The sequence below is a fragment of the Mobula hypostoma genome, chromosome 8, assembly GCF_963921235.1.
Source record: "Mobula hypostoma chromosome 8, sMobHyp1.1, whole genome shotgun sequence".
Taxonomy (NCBI): Eukaryota; Metazoa; Chordata; class Chondrichthyes; order Myliobatiformes; family Myliobatidae; genus Mobula; species Mobula hypostoma.
In genome coordinates, this window is record NC_086104.1 from 40,417,638 (window position 1) to 40,434,769 (window position 17,132).

Consider the following 17,132-nt stretch of genomic DNA (forward strand, 5'->3'; position numbering starts at 1 on the left):
TCAACATTTTGCAAATTAAAATACAATAGGCCATATAATTCAAAATGTTCTTCTCTCTTCTTAAATATTTATCATTGATAAATTTAGTGCATTCATCACCTACTTGTGAACAAAGGAATTGCTGCTGATTGCTGGGTTGTGTGACTGTCATCTCCGCCCGGCTGAATGTGACCTGCCGCGAAGGTTGCATTAAGTTGGCATTTTGGTGATAAGGATTGGTAATCCGGAAAATATGATTCATGCCCATTTGTTGCTGGCACTGCTGAGGCTGCTGTTGTGCAGACTGTACAGTTACAGGCGATTGTTCACCCTGGCAAACCACTACAAGGTTACTACCAGAACTTGCTTGTGTATGGTCATCATTGTTTGCTGATGATACTGTAGGCTGCACTGTAGACACATAGCTGTAGCTCATGGAACTAGGTGCGATTGAAACAGTCAGCTGATTTTGGAATGGCCTGCCTCGAACTGCATTCTGCCCAGATTGCTTAAATATTCCTGTATTAATGCTTGAGCCAACAGTGGGTTGTACACCTTGACAGGTTGGAAGATTAAACATCTGCGAAGCCTGTTGAAGTGGAACCTGACCAGTAACTAGCTGTGATGAGCCATGATTTGATAACAGCTGTCCTGAAGAATTAACTACCTGCTCCATACTGCCCTGACCAGAGGTCAACTGTCCAGCAGAGTTCTGATTTAAGAACTGTCCTGAAAAAGACTGTGTAGCCAACATTGTACCTGAAGAATTGCGATTAGTTATAACACATTCTGATGCTACTTGACTGGAGACCAACTGTGTGGGTACTGTTTGATTTTGAATAATCTGTCCGTTTGCAGTCTGAAGGTGCTGAACAGTTGAATTCATATTCAATGCTAGACTGGTAGGAATGAAAAACTGGCTCTGCGATGCCAGGGGATCATGTTGCCCAATAGGGGGTCGAATTATGATACTGCTTCCAGTTTGATTTAAAACTTGTGGTCTACCTGATTTTCTAGGTACTTGTTGTTTTGCAACATTAACACCCATTGGTGAGCCTATTACTGCATTTTGAGATGAGTTCGTAGAACTAAAAGGGAGGTTATGTTGCATTTGCTGCTGCTGTAACGATACTTCATTTTGGATTTTGAATGCCGTCTGCAATTCCAAATTGTTTATATTGTAAACAGTCTGTTGCTGATTGATCTGAGCAGGTTTCGGTTGAATACTGAGTGAAATTTTAGGCTGGTTTGGTACAGGACTTCTTTGAAGAATAATATTATGCAAAGGCAGTGCTGTTGGAATATTAGTACCACTAAAATGAACAGACATAGGTTGTGGGACCTGGCCAATATTAGAGGCCCCATAATAAGTGTTTCCATTAAGTGCCGTTACTCGCCTCTGCAGCAGCAATCCACTGGTTTCATTTAAACCGGATGGGTTCAAAGACATGGGTTGATGGTTGGGAAGGGAGGGCATATTGTAATTGCCTACAGTCACTGAGTTTAGAGCAGGTAGCTGTCCATTGTCCTTTGAAATAAACTGAGACCCTTCAAGCTGATTGAAAGTCATTACAGGTTGCTGAGTATCTAATGAACCAATCAGCTGGACTGGTCCAATTCCACCACCTGGGTTGTTACTGGGTACATGTTGAATGGCAACACTGTTGATGCCCATTTGTTGAAAAAAGCCAGGCTGTACATTAGTTTCATTATTTACAAAGGGAGTTCGCAAAACTTGTTGCAAAATGGGTGACGGTGTTACATTCATCTGCTGTTGTGTCAAGCCCCTTACAGATGATATGCCAGAAGACAGTTGAGAAACCTGAGAAAAAGATGTAGGATGAATCTGAGGTTGTGGAAACTCCTGTGTAGAAGTAATACCAGCTGCCAGATCTGCTTCCTCCTGTAAGGTTTGTTGAGTAATATTGGCCTCCTGAAGAGACTTCTGCAGAATATCAAAAGGCTGGTCCCCATTTAGATTTGAAAGAGGAGAAGAGGTATCCAGCTCTTCCAAAACATTAAGACTACTTGCTAACTGTAGTCTTGAATTGGATTCTTCATCAATATGGTTGTGTGTATCTTTCGTAGAAGAGGTAGGATCAGCATCCTGAAAAATACAAATTAGAACATCATGCAATCATGCAGGTGAAATTTGGGTTGAAATAAATATTTGGGTTATTCTTAATTTTGGTAATTGAATTTTGTACTGAATTAAAAGCAGTTAAAAATAATTGTCAGTAATAAGAGCTGCTATTCTAGAGACTTTACACAACAAAATCAGATTCTCAGCTACTTGTGGCCAGAAACAAGTATCTGCCAGTATCTGTCCCAGACAGAAGGGATGGTATAACTACATAATACTGGGGGGGTAAATGATTCCAATAAAAATACCTTAGTAATATCTATTTGCAACCAAAACAGTGGAGGAAGAATATATGAGGAAACTCTGTATGTTTATTAGTTAGGGATCTATCCAAGCAGGTTCCCAAGGTCAGACTCCACAACTTGGAACCTAATCAATGTAAGAATGAAGCAGGCTACAGAAGTGCTGTGATGTTCTTGCCATCAATAGAGCACAAGCATATTGATGAAAAGCCATGGCACAATGAAAAGCTAGATCCCACTGTGCATATGCTGGCTTATCCATATGTCAATATGTTAGATGCAGAGAAGACCGAGAAAGAAAATTAAAGACCAGAAATTTCAATGATTCAAGAATCTACTTTCAAATTTTTTTCAGTATTATGTCACGTATATAACTTAAATTCCTGGGCCATGTCATCAGAAAGGGAGAAATAGAATGCCTTACATTACAAGGCCGTATGCCTGGGAAACGCCGAAGAATATATGGACACTGTGAAAGAACTAACAGGTCTAAGTGTGCGAGATATCATTGACGCTGTATGGGATCGTTCAATGTGGAAAGCCATAATCGCCCAAGCGTGTAACACGCAAGGCACGAATTACAAATAAAAGTGCAACTGCACAATCTAATTTTGACACAATGACTAACCCTGCCATCAGAAAGTACAACTGTCTTTACCACTGCAATGAATTCTAAAGCCAAAGGTGCAATCAGGGTAGGTTGTTTCAGTATGTGAGAACAAAATATAACATTTCAAATCAATCAATTTCTTTTGAGCAGTTACGGATTTATTAAGTTCTCAAAGGAACTTAGTCATGTCAGCTCTTAACCAGTGAGTGCCAGTAAGCCAAAATGAGAGCACATTTAGTAAATTTCTGTGGCAACATAAGAACTTCCCAAGTAGATTCTGGAAGTGAGATTACATTTTTGGGTTGTTTAACTCATTGAAATTGAATTTAGGATAGACTGAAAACAGAGAAGAAATATTTTGTTTCTACATTCCAAAGTCCTGCAGTGCGGTCAGAAAACATCTTTCCTTTCTAATCCTACCTGAAAACAGAGCCTCAACAACACTAATGCCCTTTAAGCTTCACCCATTCATATACTATTACTATATTTTTGTTTTATTATCTGTTAATATTATTGTGTTAATATTATTTTACGTGCTGCATGTAATATATGTACTGTGTTTTGCACCTTGATCCCAGAGGAACATTGTTCTCTTTAGCTATATAAATGTTTACAGTTGAATGACAATAAACTTGAATTTGAACTTAAACTTGATAACCTCAAATTATGAGGTACAGAAATTCAATCAGTTACATGCTTAAACATTCCACCATACTTCAAGCCCCTGACAGGTACATAGAAACCATAGTTGAACTGTTCTTGATTTGGGTATAAAAGAAAATGTTCGGTAGCTATTCACTAATAAACTTCCGTTCTCACAATAACATTACCTTTTCTTAGAGTATTTATTTTAGTCTCTTACCCAGAAGTTTTGTACTATCTTACCTCTAACCTCATCAATTTATTAGTAGCTGAGGTGAGCCTGTGATCCACTTATCTTCATAAAATATGTGTTCATTTTGCAGCAATATATCTGAATGCTTTTGCTGCTAATTAAATTGAGTTGTCTTTGTTTCAGTTATTAAATTAAAAGGCTGCATCAGAGCCCACATAAACCCAAAGGGCAGAATGGCACTGTGTTGCAATAACTAAAAGTTCAACTGGTGCCATAGACATGGGAGTTCCAGGATTTTGACCCTTTATTAATGAAGACACCAGATATTCTGTTATTTTGCTGGCAAGATTTTTCTCATAAACAGCAAATTGCTGATTTTTTTTTATATTCCCTTAGGAGTTTCCGAAGATTTGGCATGACATCTAAAACAAGTTTCTATAGATGTGTAGTGGAGAGTACGTTGACTGCCTGCATCCCAGCCTGGTATGGAAACATAACTGCCCTTGAATAGAAAACCCTACAAAAAGTAGTGGATACAGCCCAGTCCATCACAAGCCCTCCCCACTATTCAGGACATCTGCACAAAATGTTGTCTCTGGAAAGCAACAACCATCATCTGGGACTCCCACCACCCAGGACATGCTCTCTTCTCACTGCTGCCATTGGGAAGAAGGTAAAAGAGCCTTACGACTCACACCACCAGGTTCAAGAACAATTATTAACCCTCAACCATCAGGCACTTGAACCAAAGGTGATAACTTCACTCGACTTCACTTGCCCCTTTGTTAAAACGTTCTTACAACCTGCAGACCCACTTTGAAGGAGTCCTCATCACATGTTCTTCATATTTATTGCTTATTTCTTTATCAATACTATTTCTTTCTTTTTTGTATTTGCGCAGTTGTCTTTTGCACATAGTTGAACACCCAAGTCGGTGAGGTCCTTCATTTGACTCTATTATAGTTATTACGTATTGAGTAAGCTCACAAGAAAATGAATCTCAGGGTTGTGTATGGTGACATATACTTACTGTGATAATAAATTTACTTCAAACTTTGAAAATGAAACAGCAGAATATCTCATAGTAAAAGGGCATTTAATTCAACATGCCAGTTGCAGTTCTTCCAACAGATGACCAAGCACTCCCACAATCCAGCTCATTTTTCATTACTATGATTTCTTTATTTATAGTATTGTGGGTATCTCTGGCAAGACAAAAATTTAATGTCTATCCCTCTTTTCATTCAAGAAGGGAACAGTGAACCTCCCAAAGTCCAGATGTCTACAAGTAATCCCCACAAGAGCTATGTGATGGGAATTTCCAGAACTTTTACATAGGAACAGACAAGGGACTGCAATATCTGTTCAATTAACAATGATGTATGATATGGGAGGAATTTGGAGACAGTGACGTTCCCTTGCACCTCTGGGCCTTTACTTTCTTTGAGCAGGGCGCAAATTTTGAGAACTGCTGTTGATGAAGTTGGTGCAGCACATCCTGTAGATGCCGTATGTTGCAGGCTCAAGAGAAGGGAGATTTAGGACTCATTACCAGTTAAGCAGTAGGCTTTGCCCTGATACTATTGGTGTTTCTGAGTACTATTGGAGCTGTTCTCCATTACATAAGTAGATAACAGTACCTCATACTACTACAGATGGTAAAAGGGCTTTGAAGAAATGGAGCTGTATTATTCACAAGAAAATAACAGCTTCTGACCTGCTCTTGCAGCCATATTATTTGTAATAGGCCCAGTTAAGATGCAGATCTCAAAATAATGGCGGTTCAGAACAGAATATCTTTTTATGGATATGGTGAATATCCAGCAAGTGTATGGCATGAATGCTATTTGGCACTTATTTGCCATAATCTTTGGTACGTTTCTTACCATAGCCTAGCTCAAGTTGCTTCATTTTGAAGAGTTAGAAATGAAATTGGACAATGTACAATCATTGGCAATTTTCCCTATATTTGATCTTGTGGTGGAGGAAAGATTGCTGATAAAGATGGGGCTCCAGAGCAATTTATTGAGAAACTATTTGGCAATGCCTCAAGACTGAGATGATTAGCTTTCAAAATCCCTGAAAATTTCTTTCTTCCAACTGTGATTTCAGTCAGTGGTTGGCTGTCTCCATCTCCTCTCCACTCATTACCTACCACAAGCCACAAATTTCATTTTACCTGGGCTTCTTTAGGTAAGGCAAATGCACCCCTTGTGCAAAGAGCAATCACTCTCACTTCCATTCTAGAATCCACTGTTTGTCCAAGACTCTAATGAGGCCAAAGCTACATTGTCCTAGTAGAATCCAAATTGGGCCTCAGTAAGCAGCTGACTGGAAAGTGCCAACTGAAAGCAATATTGACAACCTTTCCGTCATTTTGCTGATGACAGGGAGCACAGTAATGCAGTGTTAATTGGCTGATTCAGTTTGTCCTTTTTCTACAAAGATTGGGTTGAAGGCAGTATTGTATTTGTACTGGAAGAGTATAACAAACTTAATTCTGGAGCACAAGTTTGGAATGCTGTCACAGCCCAAAGCCTCTCCTGTATCCAGTGCCCTCAAACATTTCGTGATATTTAAAGAGCTGAAAACTAGTTGGCTTGTGTGATGATAGGGCTCTCAGGAGGAGGCCACGATGGATCATCCAATTGGCATATCTAGCTGAAGACGGCTGCAAATACTTCAGCCCTGCCTTTTAAACTCACATGCTGGGATCTGCCATCGTTGAGGATCAGCATGTCCATGGAGCCTCCTCCTCCTGTTGATGGTTTAACAGCCCTTCACCATTCATTCATGAGTGGATATGACGTAACTGCAGAACTTTAATCTCATCCATTGGTGTGGGGATTTTAGCTCTCTCTATAACATGCTGTCTCCGCTGCTTGGCATGCATGTGGCCCTGTGTTGTAGTTCACCTGGTTGGCACAGTAAAAGTTAGCAAATTTAATATTTTTGTCTTCATAATGCTGTAAATACTTAGTTTATTGGAGAAGGCAAATATATGGATGAAAGTTTTTTTAAATTCATTTACAATTCATTTATTCCTCTTCTGGTCTCTATTTTTGGTAGCTAATGCTCATTGGCCATTTCTGATTGGAGATTTTTTGAACTTGTAATTGGTAGTTTTCATGCTTCCCTTGTTAAATGCTGACCACCAAGTTTTGTAACTATTTCAATGTTCAAAATAAACACATAATTTAATTCATAAATACAAGAGATTCTGTTGACCTGAGGAAGGGTCTCAGCCCAAAACGGCGACTGTTTATTCCCCTCCACAGATGTTGCCTGACCTGCTAAGTTCCTGCAGCACTTTGAGTGTGTTCAAGTAATTTAATTCAATCATATACACAGTGTTATGAAAAGCTGCATTTTGTTATATTTGTCTGTTAGCTTAACTCAATAGGAAAATAAGGCAAAGGCAAGTCTCTTTTCTAAGCAGTGTTAAATTTAGTGTACACTGTTTATAATACTTCGCACATCTATAATGCTCCTCATTTATGTTTCCCACATGGTGAACAGATGTTTCTGAACCACCTGTTACAGAATACCCGAACTATTTTTTAAATATTGAACTGGTTCACTTATCTAACCAAATACCATCCTACTTTATCTCCTTAGACAGAGGATCTCTGCCCGGCCCAAAACAACACAAATTCTGTTTGCTGTGTCAGAAATATATTTTAATGTCCACAGTAACTCAGTGATAGTTGGAATGATACTCAAGTTAAAATAAAAGCCTGTGTCGCTATATGTTCCATCATTTGGATGCGATAATACAATGAAGACCCATTTACACTGAGAAACAGACAATCATCCAATCTAAAAGGCTGAGGAGCCATTCCTATATTCTGACCAGCATTTAATCCTCCATTAATATAACTAAATGTATCAATTATTGTATTTTTTCCTATATTTTATGGGAACAGGCTATGCACAACTTGGTTGCAATGTTTCCCTATAACGACTGATGGTACTTCAATGTAGATACTTCGCAAAATATCTACATTGAAGTACCTTTTTTACTATTTTCTTGGAGATAACCAAAGAAACTGTGTGCCTCCTTAAGACTTAATGAACCTTACCCTACTGCAAAGATAACTTCTCGACTTAATGTTTGAATTTGAGTGATACTCCATAACTCATGGTCAATATTTGCATTATTTAAGGAAGATGTCTTGTTATATTAACATATTAATTATAATATCTTGTGTTGGTTGGTCACTGAAGTTGTACAGCAATTTATTTAAAAATTTTTCATGAAGGAGATTATATTCAGAAAACTAAAATACTGTGGATTCCGGTTAAGTGGGCCATAAGTTAAATGTTGGATGTAATCCTAACCATATTGTGGCACAGCTTCCAATATTTATAAGAATCACCTTGCAATCAAATAATAAGGACAATTAGGGGACACTAAAATATCTTGAGGAAAATTAGAGCTGTTGGGGAGGATTTAAACTAATTTGGCAGGGGGATCAGAACCGGAGTGATAGGGCTGAGGATGGGATAGTTGGTAAACGAGTAGATGTAGTGTGTAGTGAGACTGAGAGGAAGAATAGGCAGATGATAGGGGAAAATTGCAGTCTGTGGGATGAGCTGAAGTGTAACATGGGAGCATAATCAAAAAGGACGATAAATCTAAGACTGAAGGTGTTATATTTGAATGTATGCAGTATATAAAATAAGGTAGATAATCTTGTAGCACAATTAGAGATTGGTAGGTATGACTCTGTGGGCATCACTGAGTTGCACCTGAAAGAAAATCATAGCTTAATATCCAAGGATACACATCGTATCAAAAGGACAGGCAGGTAGACAGAAGGCATGGGGTGGTTCTGTTGGTTAAAGATGAAATTAAATCCTTAGAAAAAGGTGACAGAGGGTCAGAAGATACAGAATCCTTGTGGGTAGAGTTAAGAAAGCACAAGGGTAAACAGACCCTGATGAAAGTTATATACAGCCCTTCGAATAGTAGCCAGGATGCGAAGCACAAATTACAACAGGAGATAGAAAAGGCATGTAAAAAGGGCAATGTTATGATCGTTCTGGGTGATTTCAATAAGCAGGTAGATTTGGATCCTAAGAGGTAGAATTTGTGGGGTACCTATAAGATGGCTTTTTAGAGCAGCTTGTGGTTGGGCCCAGAATGGGAAAACAATTATGCATTACGTGTTGTGCAACCAACCAGATTTGATTAGGGAATATAAGGTAAAGGAACTCTTAGGAGACAGTGAACATAACATAGCATAATAGAATTTGAAAGGAAGAACCTAAAATCAGATGCATCAGTGTTATAGTGGTGTAAAGGGAATTACAGAGGCATGAGAGAGGAGCTGGCCAAAGCTGATTGGAAGGGGACACTAGCAAGAATGACGGCAGAATAGCAATCATTGGAATTTCTGGGAGCAACTCGGAAGGCACAGGGTAGCTACATCCCAAAGATGAAGAAGTACTCTAAATGGAGGATGTTGCAACCACAGCTGATAAAGAAAATGGAAGATGGCACAAAAGCAGAAGATAAAGCATATAATACAGCAGACATTAGTGAGAAATTAAGAGGATTGGGAAGCTGTTAAAAACCTACAGAAGGCCACTGAAAAAGCCATAAACAGAGAAAAGAAGAAATATGAAGGTAAAATAGTCAATTCTATAAAAGGGGATACCAAAAGTTTTTCCAGATATATAGAGTACAAGAAAGGCAGGTAGATTTTGGACTGCTTTAAACTGACACTGGAGAGCCAGCAATGGGGGCTAAAGAAAAGGCAGACAAACTTAATAAATATTTTGTATCAGTCTTCACTGTGGAAGACACTAGAAGTATGCCAGAAATTCAAGAGTGTCAGCGAACAGAGTGAGTATAGTTCTTATTATTAAGGAGAAGGTGCTTCCGAAGCTGAAAGATTTGAATAGATACGTCACCTGGACCGATGGGATACACCACAAGGATCTGAAAGAAGTAGCTGAACAGATTGTGGAGGCATTAATAATGATCTTTCAAGAATCACCAGGTTCTGGAATGGTTCTGGATGGCTGGAAAATTGCAAATGTCACTCCACTCTTTAAGGAAGGGAGGCAGAAGGAAGTTAGCCTGACTTCAGTGGTTGGGAAGAAGTTGGAGTCCATTATTAAAGATGAGGTTTCAGGATTCTTGGAGGTACATTATAAAATAGGCCAAAATCAGCATGACATAGCTTTAGAATTTTTTGAGAAAATAGTAAGCAGGATAGATGAAGGAGAGTCAGTGGATGTTGTGTATTTAGATTGTCAAAAGGCCTTCGACAAGGTGCCACGCATGAGGCTGCATAACAAGCTAACAGCCAAACACGAGAAAATCTGTAGATGCTGGAAATCAAATCAACACTTCCAGCATCTGCAGATTTTCTCTTGTGATTTGAATACTACACTGCAAAGTCTCTTTCAGAAATCCCTACCCTGAAGAAATTTAAATCCTCCCTTCAACAGGAGTTCAGTAAAGCCCTCTCTCACTGCTCTCCCTCTGTGATCTCTGCTGACCTCCAACTCTTCAACTAGGCGCTCACCCAGACAGCTATCTATCACAATTGCTCGAACTTCTAGTAATTGCCCCCCCCCCCGGGAACATTCCCCATTCCTATTTCCCTCTCTCACCTTATCTCCTTACCTGCTCGTCACTTCCTCCAGTGGTCCTCCCCATTCCCTTTCCTGCATGGCCTTCTGTCCTCTCCTATCAGATTCCCCTTCACCAGCCAGCCCTTTATCTCTTTCATCAATCGACCGCAGCTCTTTACTTCACCCCTCCTCCCCAGTTTCACCTATTACCTACCATCTTGTACTTCTTCCTCCTCTCCCCCCACCTTCTTACTCTGACTCCTCATCTCTTTTTTCCAGTCCTCATTAAGGGCCTTGGCCTGAAATGTCGACTGTTTACTCTTTTCCATAGATGCTGCCTGGCTTGCTGAGTTTTGCCAGCATTTTGTGTGTGTTGCTAAGATAACAGTCCATGCTATTACAGGAAAGATACAAGCATGGATAGAAGATTGGCTGACTGGCAGGAGGCAAAGAGTGGGAATAAAGGGAATCATTTTAATGGTTCCTGGTGACTAGCAGCGTTCCACAGGAGTCAGGGCGGGACCCATTTCTTTTCACATTACATCAATGACTTGATGACGGAATTGATGGCTTTGTGGCTAAGTTTGCAAACAAAATGAAGAAAGGTGGGGGGAAGGTAGTGTCAGAGAAGAATGGAGTCTGAAGAAGGACTTGGACAGATAGGAGAATGGGCTAAAAAGGGGCAGATGAAATACAGTGTAGGGTAGGCAAGTTTATGGTCAGGCAATTTGATGGAAGGAATAAAGACATAGATGATTTCTAAACGGGGAGAAAATTCAAAAGTCAGAGGTGAAAAGGGACTTGGGAGTCCTTGTGCAGGGTTTCCTAAAAGTTAACTTGCAGGTTGAGTAAGTGATAAGGAAGGCAAATGCCATGTTACCATTTATTTCAAGACGTCTAGAATATAGGAGCAAAGGTGTGATGCTGAGACTTTATAAAACATTCGCCAGACCACACTTGGGAGTATTATGAGTGGTTTTGGGCCCCTTATCTAAAAAGAAGTACTGGTATTGGAGAGTGTGAAATGCATTACTACAGGCAGTTGAGGTCAAGTCATCATTGGGTATATTTTAAGTGGAGTTTGATAGATTCTTGATTAGTCAAGGGTCAAAGGTTATGGGGAGAAGGCAGAAGAATAGGGTTGAGAAGGATAATAAATCAGCCATGATAGAATGGCAAAGCAGATTCAATGGGCTGAATGGCCTAATTCTACTCCTATGTCTTACGGTCACAATCAATTCAAAGTCTGATCAGAAAATAAAACTGAAGAGATGAACAAAAAAGTTAATGAACAGATTCTTTTAAAATATTGCACGTATACAATAGCTTTATGGAGATTAGTCATTTAACTGAAATACTAAATCCTAAGTAACATACTTACAATGGCATCAGCAAAGAGTGAATGAGAGTTGTCAATTGTACAGTCTGAACCAAGCAAATCATCCTCGTCTACCTGTAAAAATCAAACCATCAGAGCTTCAAAATAGGATTGGGCAACACAAAAAAAGGATTTTTTTGAACAGAAAAGTTAGAAGCCAGAAAAGACATATTTCATCTTCACCCTTTGGTTCGCAATGGATAAAATATATGAAATTGTATGGACAGCATTTTTATGGGAGAATCATGCAAGCTCTCTAAATACATGCTGGTGACCATAGGCAAGATTTTTTTTTGTCATAGCTGAACAGAAAAAAGATATTCAGGGGATAATTCAGGGCCTATTTAAGTAGATATTCAGAACTATTTAAGAAGGTTGGGAGGCAGCAGAAAGAAAACTATAGACAGGTTAGCCTGACATCAGTGGTTGGGAAGTTGTTGGAATCAATTGTTAGGGATGAGATTGCAGAATACCTGGAGGCATATGACAAGATAGGCCAAAGCCAGCATGGTTTCCTGAAAGGAAAATCCTGCCTGACTAACCTACTGCAATTTTTTGAGGAGGGTAGACAAAGGAGATGTAGTAGATGTGGTGTACTTGGATTTTCAGAAGGCCTTTGACAAGGTGCCGCACATGAGGCTACTTAGCAAGATAAGAGCCCATAGGATTACAGGGGAGTTACTAGCATGGGTGGAGCATTGGCTGATCAGCAGAAAACAGAGAGTGGGAATAAAGGGATCCTATTCTGACTGGCTGCCGGTTACCAATGGAGTTCCATAGGGGCTGGTGTTGGGTTCGCTGATTTTTACAATGTATGTCAATGATTTGGCCTGTGGGATTAATGGATATGTGGCTAAATTTGCTGATGATACAAAGATAGGTGGAGGAGCGGGCAGTGTTGAGGAAACAGAGAGCCTGCAGAGAGACTTAGATAGTTTAGAGGAATGAGCAAAGAAGTGGCAAATGAAATACAATGTTGGAGAGTGTATGGACATGCACTTTGATGGAGGAAATAAATGAACAGACTATTATTTAGATGGAGAGAGAATCCAAAATGCCGAGATGCAAAGGGACTTGGGAGTCCTTGTGCAGGATACCCTAAAGGTTAACCTCCAGGTTGAGTCAGTGGTGAAGAAGGCAAATGTAATGTTGGCATTCATTTCTTGAGGTATAGAATATAAGAGCAGGGATGTGATGTTGAGGCTCTATATGGCACTTGTGAGACCATACTTGGAGTACTGTGTGCAGTTTTGGGCTCCTTATTTTACTGACATTGGAGAGGGTTCAGAGAAGATTCACGAGAATAATTCCAGGAATCAAAAGGTTACTGTATGAGGAACATCTGGCAGCTCTTGGGCTGTATTCTCTGGAGTTCAGAAGAATGAGGGGGGATCTCATAGAAACATCCCGAATGTTAAAAGGCCTGAACAGATTAGATATAGCAAAGTTATTACCCATGGTAGGGGAGTCTTGGACAAGAAGGCATGACTTCAAGATTGAAGGATGTCCATTTGATGCCAGGGCATCAAAGGGTATGGGGAGAAGGCAGGGGAGTGGGGATGGAAGAATTGGATCAGCCCATGATTAAATGGCGGAACAGACTCGAATGGCCTACTTCTGCTCCTATATCTTATGGTCTAATTCAGACAGAGTTCTGAGTATTCAAGGGGAATCCAAAGCCCCATAAGTACAATCAATCACTCCGGGAACCACCAGGAAACCCCCAATCCTGGAAATCTCAGTATCCATAGCCTAATGGCCCTTGTTCAAGTAAAAGGAGACAAAATCTATTTTTCTTGAGCAGAGAGCATAAGACCTCCATAATATTGCATTGTCCAATAAACTGGCATGCATATCACAAATTAATTGTATCACCTGAAATGATCCAGAAATTCCCAGTGATGGTGTTCATAATTCACAGAGGTACAGGTATCTATCTGGAGCTCAGACAACAAAAGTCAAGGGTATCTCCACCACTGAGGTACAGTGCCTTGAAATAGTATTCGGCCCCCTCATATAAACTCTTCTCCCTCCTGCCATCTGGCAAAAGGTACCGAAGCATTCGGGCTCTCATGACCAGACTATGTAACAGTTTCTTCCCCCAAGTCATTAGACTCCTCAATTCCTAGAGATAGTCTGACAACAACCTACACACACACACACACTCTCTCTCAACTGAACACAACTCCACTCCCTTTGCAATTTTTGCTCATTTCTTTCTTAATTCTTGCTAAAACATTGTTTACATTTACATCATTTATTACATTATAATTTGTCCTTTACTGTGCCTATTGTCTTATCTATTAATTATTGTACTGTCTTGCACTGTTTTGTGCACTTTATGTAGTCCCGTGTAGGTCTGAAGTCTAATGTAGTTTTGTGTTGTTTCAGGTAGTCCAGTGTAGTTTTGTGTTGCTTCATGTAGCACCATGGTCCTGGAAGAACGTTGTTTCATTTTTACTGTGTACTGTACCAGCAGTTATGGTTGAAATGACAATAAAAGCGACTTGACTTTTCACATTTTATTGTCTCATTTTCTAAATTTAAAAGTAGAATTTTTTGGGCTAATCATCGAGCATCATGTCAAATCAAAATAAAAATTCCAAATCCTGTCAACAATTAACTAAAAATTAAAAACTATAATTGTGAGGCTGAAAAGTATTCATCCTTATATTATTACTATACTAACTTTTCTCAGGTGCAATATTATTACCTTACCAACTCACTCAATTTGTTGATGTAAAAAATTGGAGGATCACCAGTTTTCAATGAATTCATAATAAATAACCCCTCCTCTGTAAGGTCCAACAGTATGGTAGATCTTTAATAGACCAAACCAAAATGAAGACAAAAGAGCATTCAAAACAAGTTAGGGAAATGATAATAGAGAAGCACAAACCGAGGGAAGGGTACAAGACCACCTCAAAGGCACTGAACATACCTCAGAGCTCAGTGCAGTCCACTGTAAAAAGTGGAAAAAATATGAAACTGCAGCCACACTGCTTCAGTCAGGCCACCCCTACAAACTTAATCACTAGAGAAGAATGCCACTTGTAAGAGGTGACTGCAACAGCAACAGTCACTCCAAGTGAGCGGCAGAAGTCAGTGGCTGCAACTGGAGATTAAGTTTATGGCTCCAAATTCTCTAAGGCTTTGCACAAAAAAGGGTATTTAAGTGGCAAGGAAGAAGCCTTAGCTTTAAACAAAAAGCAAGATACTGTAAAGACATCGAAGAGTGTCTTGTGGTCGAATGAACTAAAGTGCAACTCTTTGGTCTCAATACTATGTAATATGTGTGGCGTGAATCTAATACTGGGTATCAGTCAGGTCACACCATCCCCACTGCAAAGTACTGTGAAGGTAGCATACTATGAGGTACTTTTCAGTACCAGGGTCTGGAAATCTGGTCAGGATTGACGGGAAGATGAATGCTGTTAAAAACCTGCTAGTGTCTGTCAGAAAGCTTAAACTGGGGAGGAAATTAGTCTTTCAACAGGACATTGACCCAAAGCACACTGCCAGAGCAACCATGGAGTGGCTTCAAATGAAGAAAACTTTTGTCTTTGAGTGGCCCAGTCAGAGTCCTGACTTTAATCCAATCAAATATCCCTGGCAAGACCTCAAGATTGCCGTCCACTGCCACTCCCCAAATAACCTAGCACAGCTCAAGCAATTTTGCAAGAAAGAATGGGCAACTCTTATCCAAAAAGACTACTGGCTGTAATAGCTACGACAAGCGGTTCAACTAAGTACTGACTTTCCAATGCTTTAAAATCTTCCCTGTTTTTAGGGCTCTCCTGTGGAAAAAAAGAACATGTGATCCACAAATAAAAATTGATTAAAATCCCTGGTTGTAATACTCATTAATGTGAACATAGGATTGGGGGCTGGATACTTTAACAAGGCATGTAGATAACCTCGACTTCCAGAAACATTTCTCTTCTAAGAACTGGAAAAAAGGAGAAGGAGTGCGGCTTCCAGGACACTCTTGGGTCTTGGGTGGGGGATCTTTGTATGTCAACCTAATACCATTAGAATCCAAGTACGTCTGTCCTGACTCTGCTTGGCCTGTCCTCCCAGTTCAAAGTTTCCAAATACTTTTATAATCAAAGAATGTTTAAATTATACAACATTTAAGATTCGTTTGCTTACAGGTAGCCACATTTAGATTATGAGGCACAATTAGCAAGGCCACAGCAAAAACATCGACCACAATGAGATAATGCGGAGAAATGGCAATGTAGCTCAACATAAAACTGTCTTTCAATTTGGCTGGACTACTGAATAGCTAGTTAGCATCTACAGTCCACTGCAGCAAACCTAAAAATTCAATTACATTGCACTGAAAAGCATATCACTATATAATCCATTTTCTAGGTCTGTCCCTTTTTGAATTCATAATATCCATCAATATTTTCAATAAAATTGCTGCAAAATTTACCACTGAGCATAAAGCATAACTCAGTAGATGATCCATGAACCATGGTCATTTCTTATTTTAAAATATATTTTACACCATCTAGATACACTTGACAATTAAATTTGTAACATAGCAGTGAATAAATTAATAAATTACATTTTCAATAAACACAAAAAAATACTTACTTCTTGACTACCAGATCCATGCAGAAAATCATTCAATGCCTGCACATCACTATTAAAAAAGAGTAATCAATGAATTGACATTAATTATTTCAGTACATGATCATTACCAAGATAATAAAATGCTGATGCTTACTTTACAAATATAAATCCTAATGATATTTTTTAAATAGACTGAACTCAACCACTAACATAATACCTCCCCCATAGCATGACATGAAAGTGATTGGCTGGGCACTAAAGCCTCATTAAATCCACACTTCTAAAAAGTATTAATTACACGGAGAGTAGAATTTTTAATTTGGTAGAGGAATTAAAAGGAGAGGTTTTTGAGCCTGAAATCTCTGGGACTATAATGTAAAGCAATGTTCTGTCATTTTGAAATAAGGGTAGGAAATCAAGGTGATGGTTTGGATTTCAGTAGCAAGCATACCCAGTGAATATTATAAACACAGTAATCATTATAATTGTATGAAAGTGGATCTCAAAATATCTGAAGTGCAGTTAAGAAGGATCAGGTCAAAATCTTTCTTAATTGCTCTCTGAATATTCAAGCTAATTCTATCTGAGGCTACGTTACAAAACAGCTGAAGTGGTAGAACACAAGATGAAAAATGTGAAGCATGTGAAGATTTTGTCAAAACATCTTTTAAATCTCCCCACACCATGGCAGAGGTGTAAAAAATAGTGTATGCCTATTAAATGTCCTTCATTATGCTGAAGTGCAATTAACCACAATGAGTTTGAAAGTTAAA

General features: G+C 39.2%; 1 protein-coding gene across 3 annotated transcripts in view; it reads right to left on the reverse strand.

Annotated features, from left to right (window-relative positions):
- The window catches only part of LOC134350483 (BRD4-interacting chromatin-remodeling complex-associated protein-like), a 49,760-nt gene that overhangs the window by 19,119 nt on the left and 13,509 nt on the right, over positions 1-17,132 (reverse strand). For 2 of the 3 annotated variants that reach the window (XM_063055697.1, XM_063055696.1), the window contains exons 3-5: positions 16,381-16,429; positions 11,779-11,850; positions 104-2,086 (exon numbers count right to left, since the gene is read on the reverse strand). In XM_063055697.1, the coding sequence (XP_062911767.1) occupies positions 104-2,086; positions 11,779-11,850; positions 16,381-16,429 (2,104 nt within the window). Of the gene's footprint in view, positions 1-103; positions 2,087-6,514; positions 6,725-11,778; positions 11,851-16,380; positions 16,430-17,132 lie in introns of those variants that run through there. The other variant, XM_063055698.1, reaches the window with a different exon arrangement.